This window comes from Carcharhinus amblyrhynchos, chromosome 5 (genome assembly GCF_965287045.1).
Source record: "Carcharhinus amblyrhynchos chromosome 5, sCarAmb.v2.hapA, whole genome shotgun sequence".
Taxonomy (NCBI): Eukaryota; Metazoa; Chordata; class Chondrichthyes; order Carcharhiniformes; family Carcharhinidae; genus Carcharhinus; species Carcharhinus amblyrhynchos.
Genome location: NC_137328.1, coordinates 96631954 through 96655718, shown reverse-complemented (window position 1 = coordinate 96655718; position 23765 = coordinate 96631954). Strand labels below are relative to the sequence as shown.

Genomic DNA, 23765 nt, shown 5'->3' with positions numbered 1-23765 from the left:
CAAGGAAACTATCCCTACAGCATTCCAAGAACTCTTCCTCAAGCCCACCGCGTCCGACTTGGGTCAACCAATCAATATGCAACTGCTGTGGTGGGATTTTGACTCTCTCTTTTAAACATTCAAAACTACTAACACTTCTACAGGTGCTCTCTCACCAGCCAGGACACATAAATTCTGCCCTAAGTTTTATATAAAGGCTAAAAATCCAAAAAATATTCTGTTAAACAAATGAATTTCATCCAATATATAGTACTCAAATGGAATTTATATATTACATTTATTTATAAGAGCAGATTTAAAAGCCATGACAAGATACATTGATAAAATTAGCATTATGAAAATAATCTACAGATTTGAAGAAAACAAGTCTGTGCTCGACTTCATTTAGAATCAGAAATAATTTGTCTTTAATACAAATGCAAGTTCCTTAAGAGTGTACTCCTGTTTAGACAAATATATGGGAGCTTCAAGGCTGTAACCAGTTCACTAATTCTCTCACTTTCCCTGGGTGATATGCCTTAAGAGGTCATTGCCAACAATGTCCAGCCATGTTAATCATGCTCTGGAGGCATGAATCATCTTTATTGATGGTACATTCATCCAGTTTGCAAGACTATAACTTTTTTTGCCTACTTCAGTCACTTTAACCATCTTTCCCATCTATATTAGACTTTCCAAATCATGATTTGTTATTACACGCCTAAGAAATTCCAACTGTCTCTTCTTGATCTTGGTCAGGGTTTCCTCCCACAGTCTGAAAGACGTGCTGGTTAGGTGTATTGGCCATGTTAAATTCTCCCTCAGTGTACTGAACAGGAGCTGGAGTGTGGTGACTAGGGGGTTTTCACATTAACTTCATTGCAGTGTTAACCTGAGCTTACTTGTGTCACTAATAAATAAACTTAAGTTCTCGAATCTCAAATTTTAATAGCACCTCTTTACTGGAGTGTGACTTGTCCAGCATATCTTCAACATATGCATCTGGAAACATAACTTTGCAAACTCATTCTTCTGTATTGCATCACCGATCATCAAACACTCGCTTCATGTCAAAATTAACGAGATGCAGCATTCCAGAATTCTCAGCTTTGTTCTCATGGTTGAGTTGATCACATTCTTTTTCGTTTTTTAAAACGCACTTTTGGCCATTCCAATCCTTTATCTTATTTCTTTGTCACACTTTTCATCTGATGTTAACACTTCCAAGGTAACAAAATTTGTCTACCTGTTTGAATGTTTCATTCTTCACTATGATCTTATATTCTGATATGATTATCACTGAATGTAAATACTTAACAGATTACAGAACTCCTATTTATTGGAGCTTTTAAAATAAAAGCAGCTTTGAAAAGGTACTATTTTCTTCATATATAATCATAAATACTTGCTTCAGACTAGAACACATACAACTGAACTTGCTTTAAAAGTTCAACTGGCTTATGTTCACATATGATTGATCTGTGTAGATGTTTTATACAAATCTGCACATATTCAATTGTGAATAGGACAAAAATCTCAATTTATTAAAGATTACACGTGACAAGTTTAGGTTGTATTCAGATGATGTTTTATCTTCAAAAATGCATTCACAACTTTAGTTAGTAGGACCAGCGAGTGAAGAGCTCTCCCACCATGGAAACTAACAGCTCACCAGTTATATGGTGTCAGCAGTATGCGCTCAAGCTGCTGCCAGGCATCACAGACAGGGCACAGAAACTATTGGCTGGACTCCAAAGAATCCCTACAGTGCAGAAGGCCATTTGGCCCATCAAGTCTACACCCACAATAATCCCACCCAGGCCCTATCCCCAAAACCCTACTAATCCCTCTAACAGAGACATCCTGGGACTCTAAGGGGCAATTTAGCATGGCCAATCAACCTAACCTGCACATCTTAGGACTATGGGAGGAAACCGGAGAACCTGGAGGAAACACAGGGAGAACATGCAAACTCCACACTGACAGTGACTCAAGCCGGGAATCGAACTCAGGTCCCTGGAGCAGTGCTAACCACAGTGCCACCGTGTCACTTCTGCAGAATGATGACAACTTGCATTGAGGACAGAGTGATGCTCCCCTCATCCTCAGTGACTCCTGCTGGTAGAATGCTTCAAGCATCCTGCCATTGAGGTGGACAGCTTGGCCTCACAATCACAAGACAACAGTGTTAGACATGAGAGTGTACCTTGTTGGAGGGGGTCAGTGCAGGGGATTTCACCCTTCCATATATGGGGATTGGCGAGGTGGAGGAGCTGCCTCCTTACTGCATCGCCGTGTGGGACAGTCATAGCACTGCCATGCCATTCTCACACTCTACAGGAATGAGGTGCCAGGTTAGCGCTGTGGCTCCTGCAAGCTTGGTGAAATAAACACAGGGTGGAGATTATGTGGGTGAACAAAGTGAATTTTAATGACAAACTTGCAGTACAATGGTGACCTATCTACACAGATGCCTGTATTCACCTATGCCCAGTGTAAATTATCCCTTTCACGGTCTAAGAAGTGCATTGGCCACCATTAACATTTGCTACATCCTTACAAAGATATGTATGCTATTAATTACCAAACCTAATTTTCTGCAGCAGGTTTAAGGATCATTATATGTGCAAATCTAGCAATTATTAATAATAAATAAATTCACTAGTACATTCTGGAGACTCGCAACTAACAGCATTTATCTTAATTCCCTGGACTTGCTGACTGATTTGCACATTAAAAAGTGTATGTTGTTAACATGCCATTATTTCTCCAGCAACTTCCAGCCCATTTCAATTCATAATTTATGTAATTGGGAATCAAGTTTAGTTGGCAAAAAGGAAGAGATTTCACTCAAAACTAAAAGACAATCAGTCTCTCTCTTGTGTGGTATGTGTTTTTGTGTATACAGGTTTAATAAGTAAAATATTAGACCTCAGGTACTTTGCCACAAATTCTTGGCATCACTGGTTTCAGGCTGTGACAATTTGTTTCCCTTTTAAATTTTTCATTCAATTCACCCTTTCTCTGCTAAAGGCAGTCCTGGAGACAGTTCCACCAGTGTCAAACGTTTCTAGCACCATGTTAAGTGGTCATTTCTGAAGGTGTAAAATAAAAACTGAAAATACTGGAAATAATCAGCAGATCTGCAGCATCTATGGGGGAGAGAAAAATATTAATGTTTCAGGTTGATGACTTTACAATAAAATCAAATAATTATTAAAGCATAAGCCATTCAGCCTGTCGTGTCTGCATTGGCTCTCCAAATTAGCAACTGACCTAGTGCCATTGCTTCTGCTTTCTCTCCATACCCTTGCACATTCTTCCTTTCAGATAATTACTTGAGCGAAGAGGTCTTCATCACACTCAAACAGTGCATTCCAAACCCCAACTTTTCACTGTGTGAAAATGTTTTTCCTCATGTTGCTTTTGCTTCTTTTGCCAATAATGTCTTCTCTTTCTCAGTCCTTTCATAGCTGGGAAGTTTCTCCCCATCTTCCCTATCCTCATATTGTCTGTCTTGGCTCCTGATTTCAAATACCTTAGTTCTAACTTTTCCAATCTATTTTCATAACTGAAATTCCTCATCCATGGAACAATTTGTGAACCTTAATTGCATCCTCTCTTATGCTTTTGTGTTTTTCCTAAAGTGCAGCACCCGGAACTGGACACCATATTGCAGCTGAGGCCAAATTAGTATCTTATGTAAGTTCAACCTAACCTCAGTATTATTCTACAGTATACCCTATTAATAAAACCTAGGATATAGTAGGCTTTATCTCTCAACCTGTCCTGAAACCTTAAATGACTTATGCACATATCCATCCAGGTCCCTCAGCTCCTGCACCCCTTACAGAGTTGTATCCTTTATTTTGTATTTTCTCTCCATATTCCACCATAATTATTCACTTCACATTTCTCTACATTGAACTTCATCTGCCACTTACCTGCTCATTCTGTCAATTTGGCCATGGGGATTTGAGTATAGGAATAGGTATGTTTTACTGTAATTGTATAGGGTTTTGATGAGGCTATCCCTGGAGTACTGTGTGCAGTTTTAATTTCCTTACCTGAAGGTGTCTTTGCTATTGAGGGAGTGCAGCAAAGGTTTACCAGGCTCATTCCTGCGTTGGCAGGTTTGTCATTTGAGGAGAGACTAAGTCAGTTAGGATTACATTCATTGGTGTTTAGAAGAGTGAGAGGGGATCTCATAGAAACTTATAAAATTCTAACTGGATTAGGCAAGATAGACTCAGAAAGAATATTTGCAAAAGGTGGGGGAGTCCAGAACCAGGGGTCATAGTTTGAGGATAAGGGGTAAACCTTTTAGGACTGAAATGAGAAATTTTTTCATCCAGAAAGTGGTGAATCTGTTGAATTCACTACAACAGAATGTAGTTGAAGCCAAAATGTTGTACGATTTCAAGAACTTAGATATAGCTCTTGGGCTAAAGGGGTCAAGGAATATGGGGGTAAGGCGGGATCAGGATATTGTATTTAATGATCAGCCATGATCATAATGAATGGTACAGCATAGTCGAAGGGCCAAATGGCCTACTCATGCTTCTATTTTCTATGTTTTTATGACCTTTCTGAAGTTCCACTTGATCCTCCTCAATTGGCAATGGTTCTAAGTTTCGTATAATCTTAAATTCTGAAATTGTTCCCTGCACACCAAGGCCTTCTAATATATATTAGAAAGAACAAGGGTTCCAAAACTGACCCCTGGGAAACTTTACGCAAACCTTCCTTCATCCTGAAAACATCCATTAACAATTACTCTTGGTTTCCTGTCACTCAGCCAATTTTGAATTCATGTTGCTACTTTCCTTTTTCTTCCATGAGTTATAACTTTGCTCACAAGTCTGCTGTGCAATACTGTAATAAATGCCTATTGAAAGTTCACGTACATTACATCAACAACATTACCCTCCTCAACCCTCTGTTACCTTTTCAAAAAAGCTGCAGCAAGTTAGTTAACTATGATTCATCCCTAACAAACTCATTCCGGCTTTCTTTAGTTAACCTGCAATTGTCCATGTGACTATTCATTTTGTCCTGAATTATTGTTACCAGAAGTTTTCATACCAAAGTTAAACTGATTGGCCTACCGGTGCTAGGCTTATCTTTACAGCCATTTTTGAACAAGGACATAACATTTGGGACTGTATGTTAGCACAGAGGTTAGCGCTGCTGTTTCACAGCCCCAGGGACCTAGGTTCTGCCTTGGGTAACCGTCTGGGTGGAGTTTGCGTGTTCTCCCCCTGTCTGCATGGATTTAGTCCAGGTTCTCCCATTTCCTCCCACAGTCTGTAGATGTGCAGGTTAGGTGTGTTGGCCATACTAAATTGCATCTTCTATAACTTCCATTATAACTTTAATGTCCCAAGAAGTACAAGTTAGGGGGATTAGTGGGGTAAATGCGTGGGATTATGAGGATGGGGTGGAGGATGGACCAAATAACCTCCTCTGCACTCCTTCAGGGATTCTACAATTTGCAATTCTTCAGTCTTCAGGAAACATCACTAATGGAGACTGGAAAATTATGGCCAATACCTCCCCAGTTTCCACTCTCACTTCCCCAATATACTTATTGGCATCTCATCAGACCCTAATGCCTTATCAACTTCAAAAAACACAGCATGTCTAATACCAGCTCCTTATTAATTTTAATTCCTTCTGATGTCTGTATTACCTCTTTTTTTCACCATCGATTGCTGAAGTAGCAGCTTCCTCCTCAATAAATTAATATTTGGCATTGGTTTCTAATACCTCTACTATTCCCCCTACCTCAATGCTTTTCAATTCTTAATCAATACAATTCTTCCTTTTACCATCCTTTTTCTATTTATATGCGTAGAGAAGACTTTGGGATTCATTTTTGTGTTAGCTGCCAGTCCCTTTTTATAATCCCCCTTTGATTCTTCATTTTCTCTCTGAACCTTCTGCGTTCTGCCTAGTTCTCCACTGCACTATCCACCTGACATCTGTCATTAATGTCCTTTTTCGTCTTCATCTTAATCTCTATCCTTTTTGTCACCTCTGGAGTTTTGAATTTATTTGCCCTACCTTTTCCTTCTGAGGGCATATACCTCATCTGTGCGCAAACTCTTTTTTTTAAGGAGCTCAATGTTCAGCCACCGTTTTTCCTGCCAACCTCTGATTCCAATTTATTCAGGCTAGGTGTATTCTCACCCCATTAAAGTTAGCTTTCCCCAATTAATTATTCATACTCTAGATTGTTCTTTGTCCTTTTTCATAAACCTTCCTAAATCTTACATTACAAGATTACTGCTCCCTAAATAAATATTTGCTTCACTCGGCCGACCTCATTCCCAAGAACCAGGTTCAGCAATGCTTCCTGCTACTGGACTGGAAAGATACAGCTTTAGAAAATTTTCATGAACATGCCCTAGGAGCTCTTGCCCTCTCTGTCCTTTATATTACTACCATCCCAGTCTCTAACTGGATACTTTAATCATCTATTATAACCTTATAATTCTGGCACCTCTCCATAATTTCCTTGCAAATTTGTTTCTCTACATCCTTTCCCACTGGTAGCCTATAGGCTACACTGAGCAATAGAAATGTTAAGGCTCTTTCCATTGCTGCTGCCAGACCTGTTGAGTATTTCCTGCATTCTCTGTTTTAATTTCAAATTTCCAGCATTCACTGTATTTTATCTGTTTTCTTGAAGGTGTAATTCATAAGCTATAATTGTACAATCTATTTAACCAGGTGACCACTGCAGTGAATTCCAAGGCCATCCTCATCCAGAATCAACATGGATGCATTTCCGGCAGATGTCAATGGATAGCTGTCAGGTAGTTTATTACTTTGCTAATCCACAGGTGCTAACACCATTTGTTATCAGTGCCATCCCTGCTTGGTTAACGAGTACAGAGCAAGGACTGAAATTGGAATCTTTTTCGCCTGTAATGTTCAATAGCATCTTATGGCATATTTGTCACTGAGTTGTCAGGGGAGTTCCAGGTATGTACTTTGCACTGAAAATTTAAGTTGTTACAATGGCTGAGCTTTTTTTTGTGGTATTCACCTGACCAATTAGTACAATGGAAATAAAAACAGGAATAGACTATTCGGCCCCCTAGAGCCTGCTCAGAAAATAATAATTTTCATATTTGTATGTCGTCAGGACTGTTTATATTGCAAAACATTAACCCCTTTTATTGCACTAATAATTATGAAAGAGTGTATATGAATGGAGTTAGTTCAAATTGTTACTGTTAATGAAATACAAAATGTTGTAAGAACACATTGGGTATTTTGTGATCTAACAATTAGTCACAAATCCTGCAGTTTTCTTTTTAATACAACAGTATAAGTGAAAACCTTTAACCTTTCAGGAAACAGCATTTCTTTTAAAAAGCAGGTAATAATACCAATCATTTTCAGATACTACAAAGTTTACACGCTCAGGACTAAGGCAATTATCCTTGCACAATATTAAACTTATTGCACATTTTGTTGTTTTCGCACTTTGTTTCAAAGTTTACCATATGCACTGCACCCTAAGATAACCTTAACATTGCATATTTTATGAATATTAAAGCAAATCACGCGTTCACCAGTGGATGTGTTATATATCAAGCTAAAAACATGAGCATCTTATGATTCCCATTACATTGGCCACAGTTTATTGCAAATAGCCCATCAAAAGGAATAACATTTTTGAAACACTATTTACCACAGACTCCAGTTATTTCACATTCATTTTCCCTTCTAAATCCAAATACAAAAGAATTTAAGGATTATTAGTATATTTACATACAAATGTTTGCAATGTCCATACATAAAAATTGTTTAGCTTAATGGATTTCATTGGAAAAAAAACTAGAGGCACAATAATAAAGATAAAGGCACATATTTTTAAAAAAACTAATTTTGATAAAATAAATCTGAGCCAATGCTGACATGTGAACTATAAGTTCAGCACTTTTTTGCGATGGGGTGTCTTTAATCTGTAGGTAAAATAACAAACTGACCTGAAACTCTGTAAGGTACAAAAACATTTCCAGTTTTCTCAACCAGATGAGCTGGTGAAACACCAGATGACATTTATTTAATTTCTGAAGTAACACAAGTACATTTAAAAAAGAGAGATAAATCCAGGCATTCCCAGTTAAAAAAAAACTGGAATATCACCCCCGAGTTATTAAAAAAAGGCTGCTACCATTTGGACAACAAAAATATCTACTATGTGAAACTGTAGATCAGTACCTACATTCTCGGTCTTCACAAAATATCAATACATTCTCAACTACAAACAGTTGTTTAGTGCACACATACCAACATGAAACCCACAGTAAGAAAATGCACTGAATGGACAAAAGTGATGGCACTGGGTTGCAAATGAATGGTAGCCAATTTAAGGGATTAGTGATAATTCCATTTTACAGGAATACGATCATTAATTGCACTGTAAATAAAAGCAATTTAGTATTCTTCACCTTGAAATGAATTGGGCAGATTGTTCTGAACTCACTATTTTCCTGTATTACTAATGACATAATGGGCCATTTCATATTTGTGAAACATTTTTTGCAACTGTCATTGATATAATATCTTGGCTTTATTCTATCCACATATGTATAACAACTTAAAATTTAAAAACCCACAAGTTGACAATTTGATGTGCAGTAACAATCCATATACACAAATAACTTAACAGTCTGCAGCAATGTTCCAGAATTAATTTGAAGATTACCAAGAGCTATGTGCCTATTGAACAATAGTTTCAGGTGGTTGTTCATCCCACACATCCCAAGAATGCTTGCGAGTTAAGGCCTACTCACCATTTGTGTAACAACTGCAATAACTCACTGTCATTAGTGAAATATCCTCCATTTACACCATAACCAAAACCTAACCTTTTAGTTTAATTTTTTGTTTAATATGATGTCTATGGTACCCCACCCCTCAGAAAAATATCTGCTTGTATGGCACAAGAATGCAACACAGAATCAGAAAGGCCGTGAAACAGTTCATATTCACTGATACAAATTTCTGCAACTGGTAGATTTGTCATTGATTTTTAAACATTTTTGTTGCAAGAGCTAATCTTACAATCAGCAAAACTTGTAATTTGTAAAACTATATCTGTTTACAGGATAGTACAGAAGCACAGTGAAGGCAAATGGTTAATGCTGGTTTTTCTATCGTATATATTTATATGTGTTTGATATACATTATACATTTTTACATATTTCAGCATAACTACTGATCACTTGTTGGACTTCATTAAAGTCTAAATAAAATCATGTATTCAAAGACATTTACTTTATATTTCCTGAATATTGCAGGTTTCAAAAAATTAAACAGTGTTGAAAATCACATCAGTGCTAATTTAACGTAATAAAAATACAACTTATTCTCCCCCAAAATGACTTTTTTCTAAAAGAAAGTGCATGTTTAAATTGCGTAGCATGGATTTTCCTCATAACTCAATTACCAAAAAAAGGCAAAGGCAAAATTTAGGTTTTAAAATATTGAAAATACTCCTTTTGTCCATCTTTTGCTCCTGAATGCCGCACTGTTTGGAACTGGAAGGCAAGTATAAATGTACCATCAACACAAACACCTGACAGTGAACTTGTCCTCCACAGAGACAAAATTTACTGATGGGACTGTCAGCAATCTGCCATGTATCGACCTGTTAAAAAGAAAAAAAAATCACTTTCTGTAAGTGCACTCCATTTATTCTTTACACATGAATGCTTGAGATTTAGCTTAAAATGAAAACTCCCCATCAATGATATATTGTGCATAACATAATGTGCAGCACTTTAGGAGAGATTTGTGTTAAGCAGTTTACTAATTTCCAGTTATGGACCAAATGGCAGTACAAACAACAAACTTCCCTAAAAGAACAAGACTTTATTTAGAAAGAACTGAATGCATGTTTCCTATATAATTGTTACATTTTAAAATTCTTAGAAATTAGATTGCATTATTGTGATAGACAAAGTCAAAAACTGATAATAGATTAAATTAAATCCTGGAAAATACAGGATGGGAAACGAAATTCAATGCAATGGAAACTGATTGTAGGGCCAAAAAATACATGATTAAACCAAAAATGCTAACATCTTGAAAACAGGCGCAAAACTGTCGCCAGTAAAATTTTAAAAGTTATTGACAACGTCATTATAGATGGATTTGAGGCCAAAACTAACAGATTGCTATTGCAATGCTCCTTCACCAGTCATCCTGAACCCTCAAAAAATACACTTAGTAAAATGTGGTGTTCATATTTGTTAATTCTACAATGCACAACATAACGTAAGAACAATACATGCAGTAGTAAGCCATATAGTTCCTTGAGCTTCTGCCATTTAGTAAGAATCTCCTTCCTCATTCAATAAGATTACAATTGAAATTCCACATCAAGTCCATTTTCTCAGCCGATCCCCATTTCCTTTCATTCCCTCACTGTCCGGAAATATATCAACCTTGGTCTGGCGTATTCTCAAGAACTGAGTATTTACAGTCCCTCGGCTGCATCTCAAAGATTCGCAACCGTGAGTGCAAATATTTCCTCATCTCTGTCCTGATGGTGGGTGAAACTCATCCTGAGATTGTGATCAGTTTGTCATAAGAAGTAACATTTCAACGTCTAAAAATTGAACTGAAATTTGCCAACTTCCATTTTCTGGATTACGAGTCCAATAATAAAATTACTACACCACCATGCTTGTTTCTAAAAAATTTATTTTTACCGCATTAAATAAACCACTTTGTGATTGTACAAATGTGTCTTAGAAATGTAAAAAATCTGCAATTGTTACCTGTGGCAAATCTCTTCTTTATTAAGGAAAGTCTATAACCAGTGCCTACGAGCTCCACATCTGCTCCTGACAGCGTGGATCCTTCACTGAGAAACTGGACTGCAAGAGTTGATGGTTTAGTTGGACCTTCTGACACATCAAATTTTGCTCTGAGGGACCCAGAACCTGAAAGAACAGGGGTAGTTCAATGTGCAGTAATACATGCAGCTACATTATATTCTTTAAAAAGATGCACTCTTTCTGTACACTACATATACTCTTTTCTAACAAAAGTTAATTGGTTGATATTAGGAGTGAAATTTTCCAAAAAAAATTTCTAAGTGTTATAACGGCGAGAAAACTGGAGTCCTTTACCCCAGTCTTTCTGGCGAGTTCCTCACTGCAATCTTCCCACGCTCATCATTTCTTTGACAGTTGGGAGCTTGGCACTGATATAGAACGGGTGGAGGATGAAGCGTAAATACGCCAGTGAAACTGGTTTCAGAGCACTTGGACACTCCCATCTGCTGGTGAACTGAGACACCTCCTCCCGCCCCCAGGAACATCAGACCATTCGTTTGATCCCAACCTTCCCCATATTCTTTGACCCTTCACCCCAAGAGCTATATCAAACTCGTTTTTGAAAATCTACTACAATGTTTTGGCCTTGACTGCTTTCTGTGGTAATGAATTCCACAGGATTACCACTCCCTGGGAGAAGAAATTTCTTCTCATCAGTCCTAAAAGGTTTACTCCTGTATCCTTAGACTATGACCCCCTAGTCCTATACACTCTCACCATCAGAGCATCGTTCCTGCACATACTCTGTCTAGTCTTGGCAGAAATTTATAGATTTCTATGAGATCCTCTCTAATTCTTCCAAATTCCAGAAAATAACTGACTCAATCTCTCCTCACACATCAGTCCTGCCATCCCAGGAATCAGTCCGGTAAATCTTCTCTGCACTCCCTCTATAGCAAGAGCATCCTTCCTCAGATAAGAAGACCAAAACTGAATGCAATATTCCAGGAGTGGCCTCACCAATGCCCTGTATAATTACAGCAAGACATCTTGGCTCTTCTACTCAAATCCTCTTGACATGGAGGTCAATCTACCATTTGCCTTCTTTACAATCTGCTGCACCTGCATGCTTACATTCAGCAACTGGCATACAAAACCACCTATGTCTTGTTACACATTCCCCGCATTTACTTTATAACTATTCAGATAATAATCTGTCTTCCTGTTTTTGCTACCAGAATGGATTACCTCACATTCACCCACATTATACTGCATTTACCATGCATTTGCCCACTCATTCAGCTTGTCCAAATCACATTGGAGCATCGCTTCATCCTCCTCATTGCTCACCCTCCCACCCAGCTTTGTGTCATCTGCAAACGTTCAGCTCCAAGTCAAGAAGGTGTCCACATTCAGACAATTTAGTCTTAATGGAGCCAGTGGTTAGAAAGGACATTGGAGTCAGTGACAGGATACTGGCGTTTGTAGCAGGGGTTGGAGATAATCATGAGCATCACCACAATTCACATAAAACCTCTTCCATTCTTCATAAATTAATTTAGCAAGTGAAAATTTGCTCAAACTTGCTGTTGGGAACAAATCAACAGATGCTTTGAAATGAAAGGTAGTAATTCACATATTCTACCCACCTCCATTCTCTGATTTCTCTGAAATTTCAGACAGCTTCCACAAGGCCTTCTTCTGTTCCGCATTCCTGAATCAAGGTCAAGTAAACAAATGCAAAGTAAGAATACTGTAACGTTCATAGATTTATATTCTATGATTGATCAAATATACAAAATATATAGAAGACCAAATTTGTTTTCCTTTTTAAACACTGCCCTGCACGCCATGTTTCTGAATCATGGGAATGGAGTTGATACCACATGGGTTTGAAGACAGAGGGCCATATAAAATTCAGTGGGTGGCCTGCCTGTAAGTTCACCAATGGTGGAGTGGCATCAGGCAGCCAACCTTCGACTGTAAGTTTACCAATGGTGGAGTGGCATCACAGTAAGAAGTCTAACGACACCAGGTTTAAGTCCAACCAATTTATTCGATAGTAAACTCACAAGCTTTCGAGGTTTACCTCTTCGTCAGGTGAATCTGGTGTTGTCAGACTTCTTACTGTGTTTACCCCTGTCCAACGCCAGCATCTCCACATCAGGAGTGGCATCAGGCAGCCAACTTCCAGTGGGCTAAATTGAAGCCATTAAGTGAGAAATTAATGCCAGATTAGAGTATTCCATTGTGCTCCTGACCTGTGCCTGGAGATAGCAGCCAGACTTTGAGGGAGCCAGGAAGTAGTTACTTGCTGCAAAATTCCCAGCCATTGATCGGCTTCCAACCCTATATCTGTGTCAACAGCAAGACTGCCTATTTTCACCTTCATAATATTACTCAGCACTGACCCTGCTTCAGCTCATCTGCTGTGGAAACCCTCTACCCTGCCTTTGTTATTTCTTGCCAGCCTCTCACAGTATAACTTTTGTAAACTTGGGATTATCCAGAATTCTGTTGCCCATATCCTTACACGAAGTCCAGTTCACTCATCATCCCTGTGCTTGTTGACCAGATTGACTTCCAGTCAAGTAATGTCTTGATTTTAAAATTCCCATCTTTGTTTTCAATCCATTCCTGAGGACTATGATCTCTTCCAGCCCCACAGCCCTCGAGATTTCTGTGCTCGCCTCTTTCAGATTTTTAATTATCTAAATTAGGGTTGAATTTTATAAGGACCATTGGAAGATTATTTTGAAAAATAACCATCAGCTAGTAATAGAAGCGCATGTTACTCAAAAGAAGCATTTTGACAAAAGGAGATGGTCAATTTGCTTTGGTTTCAGTGACTTAGTGAAAGTGAAGATCCATCTTAGATTAAAGTCTTGTAACAAAACCAGCTTCTCCCTCCAAGAGTGCACACAAGATTCTCAGGAAAATCAGACACAAATTATCTGAAAACTTACATGGTGGCTAGTATCTTCCATATTGGGCATGGGGGGAAGTTCCGAGTAACATTAGAAAATCCTGAGGATACTTTGAATGGGAAGAAATTCTCATCTTTGTTCTTGCTGGCATTGATTATGTTGCCTCTTAATGCTTAATTAACAATCGGGGTGAAATGATTACTTCTGAAGGGGCAAATGCATTTCATTGATGAAAGTCACAGAGTTGGGATTATAAAATTAAGGTTTAATTCTCCTTGTATCAGAGGTGGACAAAATCTTGTGACCTGTAGAGAACTCAGAAGGTTGACATACGTCGTTCTCAAATCCTTCTACCCAAAAGGAGAACATACTGTTTATCCTGAAACCTCAGGTTAATTCTAAAGTTACTCAAGGAGGAGTAGGTAAACAAATATATTGCATGCAAAAAAGTTGAAAGGTCTATCCTAACTGCCAAGCAATCACTAAGTTTGGTTCCAATTCTAGCTAAAAATATTCATTGTTCAGTTAAGATAATTACATGGCTATCTAATGTATGAAAAAAGCTTGCATTTATAGGAGAAAGAATATGTTGATAAGAAAATGGATACTGGTGGAGGTAGGGTGGAAAGAGCAAATATAATGATCCTGAAGAAATGGGCTGTAAATTGGTTCAACTGTGGCTCTTTCCATCCAAGGGAGGTAGGATAAAAATTTGATAAACAAGGCAAACAATGATATTTTCAATATTTTGTAAATACTAGATCGACCAATGCATTTTATTGGGAAGCCTTACTGAGTCACCTAAACAAAAATTTATTTAAATTCAAATACATTTCTTCATATCATTGACAAGCTCTTTCATAGAATCCCTACAGTGAAGGGAGGCTATTTGGCCCATCAGGTCTGCACCAACACTCCAACAGCTTATGAGGAAAGACTTGAGTAGACTGGGACCATACTCACTGGAATTCAGAAGAATGCGAGGAGATCTTATAGAAACATAGAAGATTATGAAGGGAATAATTAAGGTAGAAGCAGGGGTTGTTTCCACTGACAGGTGAAACTAGAACTAGGGGGCATGGCCTCAAAATAAGGGGGAAGCAGATTTAGGACTGAATTGAGGAGGAACTTTTTTACCCAAGAGGGTTATGAATCTGTGGAATTCCCTGCCCAGTGAAGCAGTTGAGGCCAACTCATTGAATATTTTTAAGGATAGATAATGCGATGGTGCAGAGGGACCTTGGGGTCCTTGTGCATGAGTTGCAAAAACCCAGTCTGCAGGTGCAGCAGGTGGTCAGGAAGGCGAATGGGATGCTGGCCTTCATAGCAAGGGGGATTGAATATAAAAGTAGGGAGGTCTTGCTGCAGCTGTATAGGGCATTGGTGAGGCCGCAGCTGAGTACTGTGTGCAGTTTTGGTCACCGCACTTACGCAAGGATATTTTGGCCTTGGAGGGAGTGCAGAGGAGGTTTACTAGGCTGATACCGGAGTTGAGGGGGTTGAGCTATGAGGAGAGGCTGAATAAACTGGGCTTGTACTCGTTAGAGTTTAGAAGAATGAGGGGAGATCTCATTGAGACGTATAAGATGTTGAATGGGATGGATAGGATAGAGGTGGAGAGGCTCTTCCCGCTCAGAAAGGACAGTAGGACTAGAGGGCATAGCGTCAGGATAAAGGGGGGGGCGGTTTAGAACGGAGTTGAGGAGGAACTTCTTCACTCAAAGGGTGGTGAATCTCTGGAATTCTCTGCCCGTTGAAGTGGTGGAGGCTGCCTCGCTCAATATTTTTAAGACGCGGGTTGATAGGTTTTTGATAGGCAAGGGGATTAAGGGTTATGGGGAGAGGGTGGGAATGTGGAACTGAGCCACGACAGATCAGCCATGATCTTACTGAATGGCGGGGCAGGCTCGAGGGGCTAGATGGCCTACTCCTGCTCCTATTTCTTATGTTCTTATAAATTTTTGAATACTGAAGGAATCAAGGGTTATGGTGAACGGGCGGGCAAGTGGAGCTGAACCCATGAAAAGATCAGCCATGATCTTATTGAATGGCAGAGCAGGCTTGAGGGGCCAGAAGGCCTACTCCTGCTCCTAGTTCTTAAGTTCTAACAGAGGATTCCACCTAGACCCCTTTCCCACAACCCCACATATTTATGCCACCAATCCCAACCTACAACACATTTTGGGACAGTAAGAGGCAATTTAGCTTAGCCAACTGATCTAACCTTCACATCTTTGGACTGTGGAAGGAAACCAGAGCCCCCAGAGAAAACCCACGCAGACACTGGGAGAATGTGTAAACTTCACACAAACAGCCACTCAAGGTCGAAATATAGCGCAGTGAGGCAGCAGTACTAACCACTACCTCATGCTCTTTCTTTTGTTGGTTAAGCAAAATTCCTTTACGATGAATATAAGGTTTGGATTTCTAAATTACCAGATTGCAGTAGGCAGTGACTGCATGCAGGTAACTCCACCATCTACTGGCATTAAAATTTGGACATTTGACAGCACAGAGGGAGAAACCATAGCTTCTGGGTTGTACTTGTAGTCCACTCGAATATCTGTAGTGGTAAGACTGCATTTCCAATAGGTAGCTAAGTTTAGTGGTGTTGACTGAATACCATTAGAGGACACCTGAGAATCAGAGAGACATACAATCATCAGGGTACTCAAAGTTTAATTGAGATAAATATCAATACTCACGCAGACTTGTTTGAAGGAGCTCTAGAGAACAAAGTAAGGAATTATCAGACAAAACAGCACATATTTACATCACAGACTGCATTTTTCACAAATAAAAACAGACAAACTTTAAGATTTATTTGCTTTTACTATTTATTTGGATGCAGGTAGTGATGATAGTTTTCTATTTATCAATGGTGAAGGAATCTATATTGGTGGATTTTTGTCAGTACATTTTTGGTGGAGAGACATTGTGTGCTGACACCAGTTAGGATCACAATTTTGGAGATTTAATGCATTTCTGGAGGTTTCATCACATGACTTTCCCCCATGTTCTAACCATTAGTCATCCACTGCACCTGCGCAAGGATATTTTGGCCCTGGAGGGAGTGCAGAGGAGGTTTACTAGGCTGATACCGGAGTTGAGGGGATTGAGCTATGAGGAGAGGCTGAATAAACTCGGCTTGTACTCGTTAGAGTTTAGAAGAATGAGGGGAGATCTCATTGAGACGTATAAGATGATGAATGGGATGGATAGGATAGAGGTGGAGAGACTCTTCCCGCTCAAAAAAGACAGTAGGACTAGGGGGCACAGCCTCAAGATAAAGGGGAGGCGGTTTAGAACGGAGTTGAGGAGGAACTTCTTCACTCAAAGGGTGGTGAATCTCTGGAATTCTCTGCCCGTTGAAGTGGTGGAGGCTGCCTCGCTAAATATTTTTAAGAAGCGGGTTGATGGGTTCTTGATAAGAGAGGGGATTAAGGGTTATGGGGAGAGGGCGGGAAAGTGGAACTGAGCCACAACAGATCAGCCATGATCTTATTGAATGGCGGGGCAGGCTCGAAGGGCTAGATGGCCTACTCCTGCTCCTATTTCTTATGTTCTTATGTTCTTATGTTCATATGTCAATTGGTTATCAGGCCCCTATAGTGAAATGAGCACACTCCCAACCCCTACCGTTAGAAAATCCATTCATGGTGGTACGATGGCAGAACAGCATCAATCACGATTGGTATCCGAAAATGTGCACCAGGTTAGTACATCTACCAGGAGAGCTCAGGTGTGTGCAGTGCTCAAGGGGAAAGAAGACTACACCTGGGTGCTTATCCAGGCATGCTGGCACTGCCCAGAGCTGTTCCCATTGTAATGCCAGTGCCCACGCATCAGGTGTAAAGGGGTGTTCCAGGATGAACTGGCTTGCCCACTTTCTGCTGGAGTGGCCTTTAAAAATGGAGGCCTAATCCTCGTGCTTCTAATTTGTTGGCAGGATGGGTGAATCAGAACTTGAACCTTTTTTTCAAATTGCTGCACTATACGACAGAGAAAACGACCAACAATGCTGCTTTATCCCGCCAACATCAGCCTTTGCTGATATTGGGGAAAATCCTGGCTTCTGGATTTGAAAAAATTATATCATGATGTGAAGAAATATTATGTGCCTATTGAATGATGAACTGCTGTTTTAGAAAATAGGAAACATACAATGATTGTATTCAGATTACCAAGATAACCTGTTCAATCTACTTAGATCTATGCAAACAGAAATGCAGCCCAATATTTCACTATGTAATAAAACCTGCAAATAGAACCATAATGCCATTAACCTTCACTACTTCAATGCATCCATAAGCTTTCTGTAACAGTAATATTATCAAAAGTACACAAGCTAGCTCTACTCAGAGCTACACATGGAAACCAAACCTGACTAATCTCAAAATACATGGAAAATATTACTTACTGGGTCCTTCAGCAGTAATTTTGTTCATTGCCTGCTTTACCTGATATTTCAGGATGTCCACATTATAATAGGAGGAAGATGGGTTCTGTTCAGCCAGTTTCTTGAGGTAGGCAGTAAGAGTCTGCATGTTCATCCAAAAGTCCTTTGTGTTTGAGTCACTCTGTGATGGATCACTGAGAGAGAGAAAAACACAAAAATATTTCAGACAAGGCTCATATTTGCATATTCCAGATTTATTAACATTACCTATTTCATAGAACAGTACAGCACAGTACAGGCCCTTCAGCTCTCGATGTTGTGCCGAGCTTTGTCCACAACCAAGATCAAGCTATCCCATTCTCTATCATTCTAGTGTGCTCCATGTGTCCATCCAATAATAATTGGAAGTTCCAAAAGTGTCTGACTCCACTATCACAGCAGGCAGTCCATTCTATACCCCAACCACTCTGAGTAAAGAACCTACCTTGGACATCCCTCCTATATCTCCCATCATGAACCTTACAGTTATGCCCCCTAGTAACAGCTACATCCACCTGAGGAAATAGTCTCTGAACATCCACTCTATCTATCCCCGCATCATCTTATAAACCTCTGTTAAGTCGGCTCTCATCCTCCTCCGCTCTAAAGAGAAAAGCCCCAGTTCCCTCAACCTTTCCTCATAAGTCCTACCCTCCAAACCAAGCAGCATCTTGGTAAATCTCGTCTGCACTCTCTCCAATGCTTCCACATCCTTATGTTGTATCTGTTCTCAATTTTTCTATGCGTTCTGAGTCACAATTAAAAGTAACTGCTCATCAATAGATTTCAATGCACAATATAGTGCAATCTTAATCCAGCACTAGAAAAATATTTTATTAAATTGTTTGCCTCCTAAAACAAAAACACTCTTTTTCCTGAATTTACTTTACTTACATGTCAGAAACACAATTTCCATACAAGTTAACCCAGAAATTTGCAAAAGCTGATTAGGTTATGTTAAAAAAAAATTAACAACTCAAAAAATTCTGAATACAAGCCAATTACTGTGACCACTGCTTTATAGCAAATCAATAAATAAAGTACCTAAATAAATTACAAGACTTTATTAGTGGCTTTAGAAAGCATATTCTTTAATTGGCTCCTTTTTTAATGAGAACTAAAGCTCAATGGACAATAAAATTTGTTCTGATCATAACTTAAGTTGCATGCATACCTCTCTATTCCATATATTGTACAAACCCATGTAAAAGTCGAATTTTTTGAGACTCATTTTTGGCCAAAAATCAAGGTGTCAACTTTTACTCAAGTACTATTTATTTGGATTGACATGCAGTGCCTGATTTGGGCCAAAGTGAAATCCAATAAAAACGGTCACGATGGAATAAAGTAAAAACCAACCTAAAACTCACATTAAGCACTTCTTTTATAGCATTACAAACTACATACATCTTATCCAACATAATATAAATAGGTATAAAGGTAAAGTTGCCACGGTCCCAAATGACTATAGGCTGCTTTTTCCTTTGAAAGAGAGAACTGAGTGGTGGTGATTTAATCTAAGAATCACCACATCTCAGGCGAGGGGCAATGTTGAGAATGCGGGGCCTTCATAATAACCTCAGCTGGTATGGGAATTGAACTCACGCTGCTGGCATTGCTCCACATCACAAACCAACCTTCTAGCCAATTGAGTTAATATAAATATATAATGAATTAACGACAATGCCTCACGTTGAGATCTTTCAGAATCACTCTGATCAACATCTGAATTTGAAAAATCTGTCCCGTTTGCATGGGTATAACATCATTCGTCTTCATCAACATCAGTAGTAACTTTGGCATTATCATTTTACAAGCATTCACCCTCAGGACTGCAACTGCATTTAATATCCCACATTTTGGAACTGATTTTTAAAAAATATTGGGATCAACTTCATTCCACTCATCTGTGATCCACTGACAGAATGTTGTTAGTGAGGGTGTTCGCAAATTTTTACTCTAAGTGAATGGTTTGATTTGATTTAATTTATTATTGTCATATATATTGTTCCCTGACAGACAAAACATACCATTCAGAGAGTACATAGGGGAGAGGGAAAGGAGAGGGTCCAGAATATAGTGTTACAGACATAGCTAGGATGCAGAGAAAGATCAGCTTAATATACGGTAGGTTCATTCAAAAGTCTGATGGCAGTAGCAAAGAAGCTGTTCTTCAATCAGTTGGTACATAATCTCAGACTTTTGAATCTTTTTCTTGATGGAAGAAGATGGGAGAGAGAATGTACAGGGTGCGTGGGATCCTTAATTCTGTCGGCTGATTTTTCGAGACAGAGTCAATGGATGGGAAACTGGTTTGCATGATGGACTGGGCTAGGTTCACAACCCTTTTTAGTTTCTTGCAGTCTTGGTCACAGCAGGAGTCACACCAAGCTGTGATACATCCAGAAAGGATGCTTTCTATGGTGCATCTGTAAATATTGGTGAGAGTTGCAGCTGACATGCCAAATTTCTTTCACCTCCTGAGAAAGTAGAGGCATGGTGGGCTTTCTTAACTATTGAGGGATCAGAACAGGTTATTGGTGATCATGGCACCTAGAGAGTTGAAACTCTCAATCATTTCTACCTCAAAACCATTGATGCAGAAAGGGGCACATCCTCCACTACGCTTCTTGAAGTTGATGACTGATTCTTTCATTTTAGTGACAGTAAGGGAAAAATTATTGTCATCGCACCTGTTCTCTATCTCTTTCTTGTACTCCATCTCATTATTGTGTGAGGTCCAATCCACTATGGAGTTGGCACAGAATTTGGGCACAGTCATAAGTGTATAAAGAGCATAGTAAGAGGCTGAGGACATAGCCTCATGGGGCACCGGTGTTGAGGATAATTGTGGAGGGGGTGTCATTGCCTATCCTTACTGGTTGCGGTCTATGGATTAGGAAGTCTAGGATCCAGTCGCAGAGGGAGGAGCTTTTGTTGGGATAATGGTGTTCCAGGGTTGAGTGTAGGGCCAGGGAGATGAGTATGCTGTGGATCTGCTGTGGCAATAGGCAATGTAATGGGTCCAGGCAACCTGGGAGACCGGAGTTGATGTGTGTCGTAACTAACCTTTCAAAGCAATTCGTAATGATGGATGTCAGAATCACTGGCGGTAGTCATTAAAACATGCAGCCTGGCTTTTCTTTGACACAGGGATGATGGCGGTATTCTTGAAGCAGATAGGGATCTCAGATCTCAGTCTTTTGCCATCCACATCCAATTGTTCCATACCTTTTGGATACTATTCTTGAGGTTTATTTTTCCACATCCAAGGGCTGAACAACACTTGTAAGGCAATCTGGAATAATTGCCATGTCTATGCCGATTGCTTTCACATCAATGACTACATTGTTGATGAGGTGTGATTTGAATTTGTTCCAGATGAGCCAATGTTTCTCTTTGAGAACTTCTGCTGGTCTCAAATTTTATTGTTCTATGATCATTTTCTGCAACTGCTTTCATCCATCCGGTTTTTCTCATGAACATGGATGACAATGCCTTTCTGAACTTTCTAGCTGGGGAGAATTTTTCACTTAAATCATAGATAAATGTCACCATTATCTCTAATTTTGTGCCACACACTATACAAGAGGGACTGTGCTTTTTCATTGTCAGTCGTTTTTAGAAGGAATGTTTTTCACTAATCTTGGTAATGGTCTTGTTTGCTGGGATGTCGAAGTTCATCGATATTTTGAATGCAAGCAATTAATGTGTGTTCACCTCTGTGTCAGATAACAAATCGGTGGAATTTGGCGAGTTTATCATTGAGTCTAGGTGGCAGACAGTGGGAAATCTTTGTTTTTTGATGGAGTACTAAATTGTGCCTTTTCATGAATCATGTGCACCACCCAGCCCTGGCCTTGCTAGTATTCACTCTGTGTTGTCACTCTGAAAGTTGGGTTCCATACTGTGTGTTGTATGACAACATCTTTAACAAGCGGCATGTGCAACACTCAGCAGACTGAAGGTATGAGGCAAATTCAGGTTAAAGTGGTTAATGCAATAAACGTGAGGCAAGCAAAAATTATGACTTTACATATTATAACACATCTAAATTTAACTATATTAAAAAAACCATGATCCTTTGCTTCTCTGACAGCATAGAGTCAGGTGGCTCCGTGGATGATATTATGACCATTCTGCCAATGCGTTTTAACCCAATCTGCCACTTACTTTCTGTTATTTAAATTGATTTTTGTACTTGCTATTCTGTCTCAAAGGCATTGCAATTGACTATGTGTTGCAGCTTAGTCATGTTGATTGTCGGGAAGATTGCTGCTAGAATTGGCAGAGAGAAAATCTAAAGGTTCCTGCCTTTAATTGATGGACCGTAGTAACTACAAGTAATTAATAAACACAACACCGTTTGATCCCTGAAAAGTTACAGCTGACTTTTACATATGATAAATTTTGTAATTTTTAGGTTACAGTCATGGGATTGACTTTTACATTAGATCAACTTCTACACAAGTATGTTGTAGAGAGAAACACAGAACACACAGGTGTGTTTATACAGTGATGTTTCTTGATATTTCTGAAACCAGATGGAAATAGTGAAGGAGCAAGATTTATTTCCTGAGGTAGTCAGGGATGTTACTTGAGCTAATTTTGATTTTTAATAGTTATTTGATACATTTACAATGATCTATGATTCTGCTTTATATGCCAAAAGAAATATATTCTGCAAAGTTCACAGATAATTTAAGTATTAATAGTTACAAATTATGGCCATCTACACAGAGAGAACATATGTACAGATTTCTGAGGTGACCTTGGGCACATGGGATGTTCAAATTCCAAGTTGACAAGAAACACTACCATCAGTGAGAAATATTAATGATTAACATGTAAGTTTATTATTGAAGCAAGCATCCTGTAAATCATTTTTTTCAACCAGTGGGAGGTTTTAATATAGTTAAACTGAGATGTGTTATAATTTGTAAAGTCATAATTTTTGCTTGCCACACGTTTATTCCATGAACCACTTTAACCTGAATCCACCTCACACCTTCAATCTACTGGTTCCTTTATAAGAATCTGACTCTGTTTATTAGGTGCAGTGCTGCACACAGCCTCTTGTTAAAGATGTTGTCATACAACACATAGCATGGGACCCAAATTTCAGTGCCAAATACAGAGTGAATACTAGCAAGAATTTGGCATTTTTATGATCAGAATCAAGACATTTTTTAGGGAACCTCAGGATTACTTAGAGTTCAAATCCTATACAGTTTTGCCAGTAAATAGTGAGTAGCAGACAGAAGTCTAGAGGTGCTGACTAGCAGTGTGAAACACTTGGGGTTGACATATACACTTTTAGCTCTGGGAATAACTGTACCATTGAGAAAGGAGAACTGTAAGAGCAAGCACAGTATCAAATTTGGCAAAAAGAAGTGGACTACATAGACAGTTGTGTTTCTCAGTTCACTGTATTTTCATATCATTGCATTGAATGGCAATGATGGTATGCGAAGAGTAACGAACTTCTGGGAACAAAGGCCCATAACGATTGGGCATCAAGGCATTGTAACTGGGGGCTATCTGCAAGATGCTTTCGAATCCAGATAAGGATTGTCTGGCAATTGCCCATGAAGTTCAAACTTCTGTTGGGCAATT

At 39.1% G+C, this 23765-nt stretch overlaps 1 protein-coding gene across 6 annotated transcripts in view; it reads right to left on the bottom strand.

Moving 5' to 3' along the window:
* Positions 1–7611: 7611 nt before the first annotated feature.
* The window catches only part of fcho2 (FCH and mu domain containing endocytic adaptor 2), a 195385-nt gene continuing 179231 nt past the window's right edge, over positions 7612–23765 (bottom strand). For all 6 annotated transcript variants that reach the window (XM_080189245.1, XM_080189246.1, XM_080189247.1 and 3 more), the window contains 5 exons: positions 18172–18304; positions 16148–16347; positions 12434–12498; positions 10785–10949; positions 7612–9649 (listed from right to left, as the gene is read on the bottom strand). In XM_080189245.1, the coding sequence (XP_080045371.1) occupies positions 9627–9649; positions 10785–10949; positions 12434–12498; positions 16148–16347; positions 18172–18304 (586 nt within the window). In that variant the 3' untranslated portion in view covers positions 7612–9626. The remainder of the gene's footprint in view (positions 9650–10784; positions 10950–12433; positions 12499–16147; positions 16348–18171; positions 18305–23765) is intronic.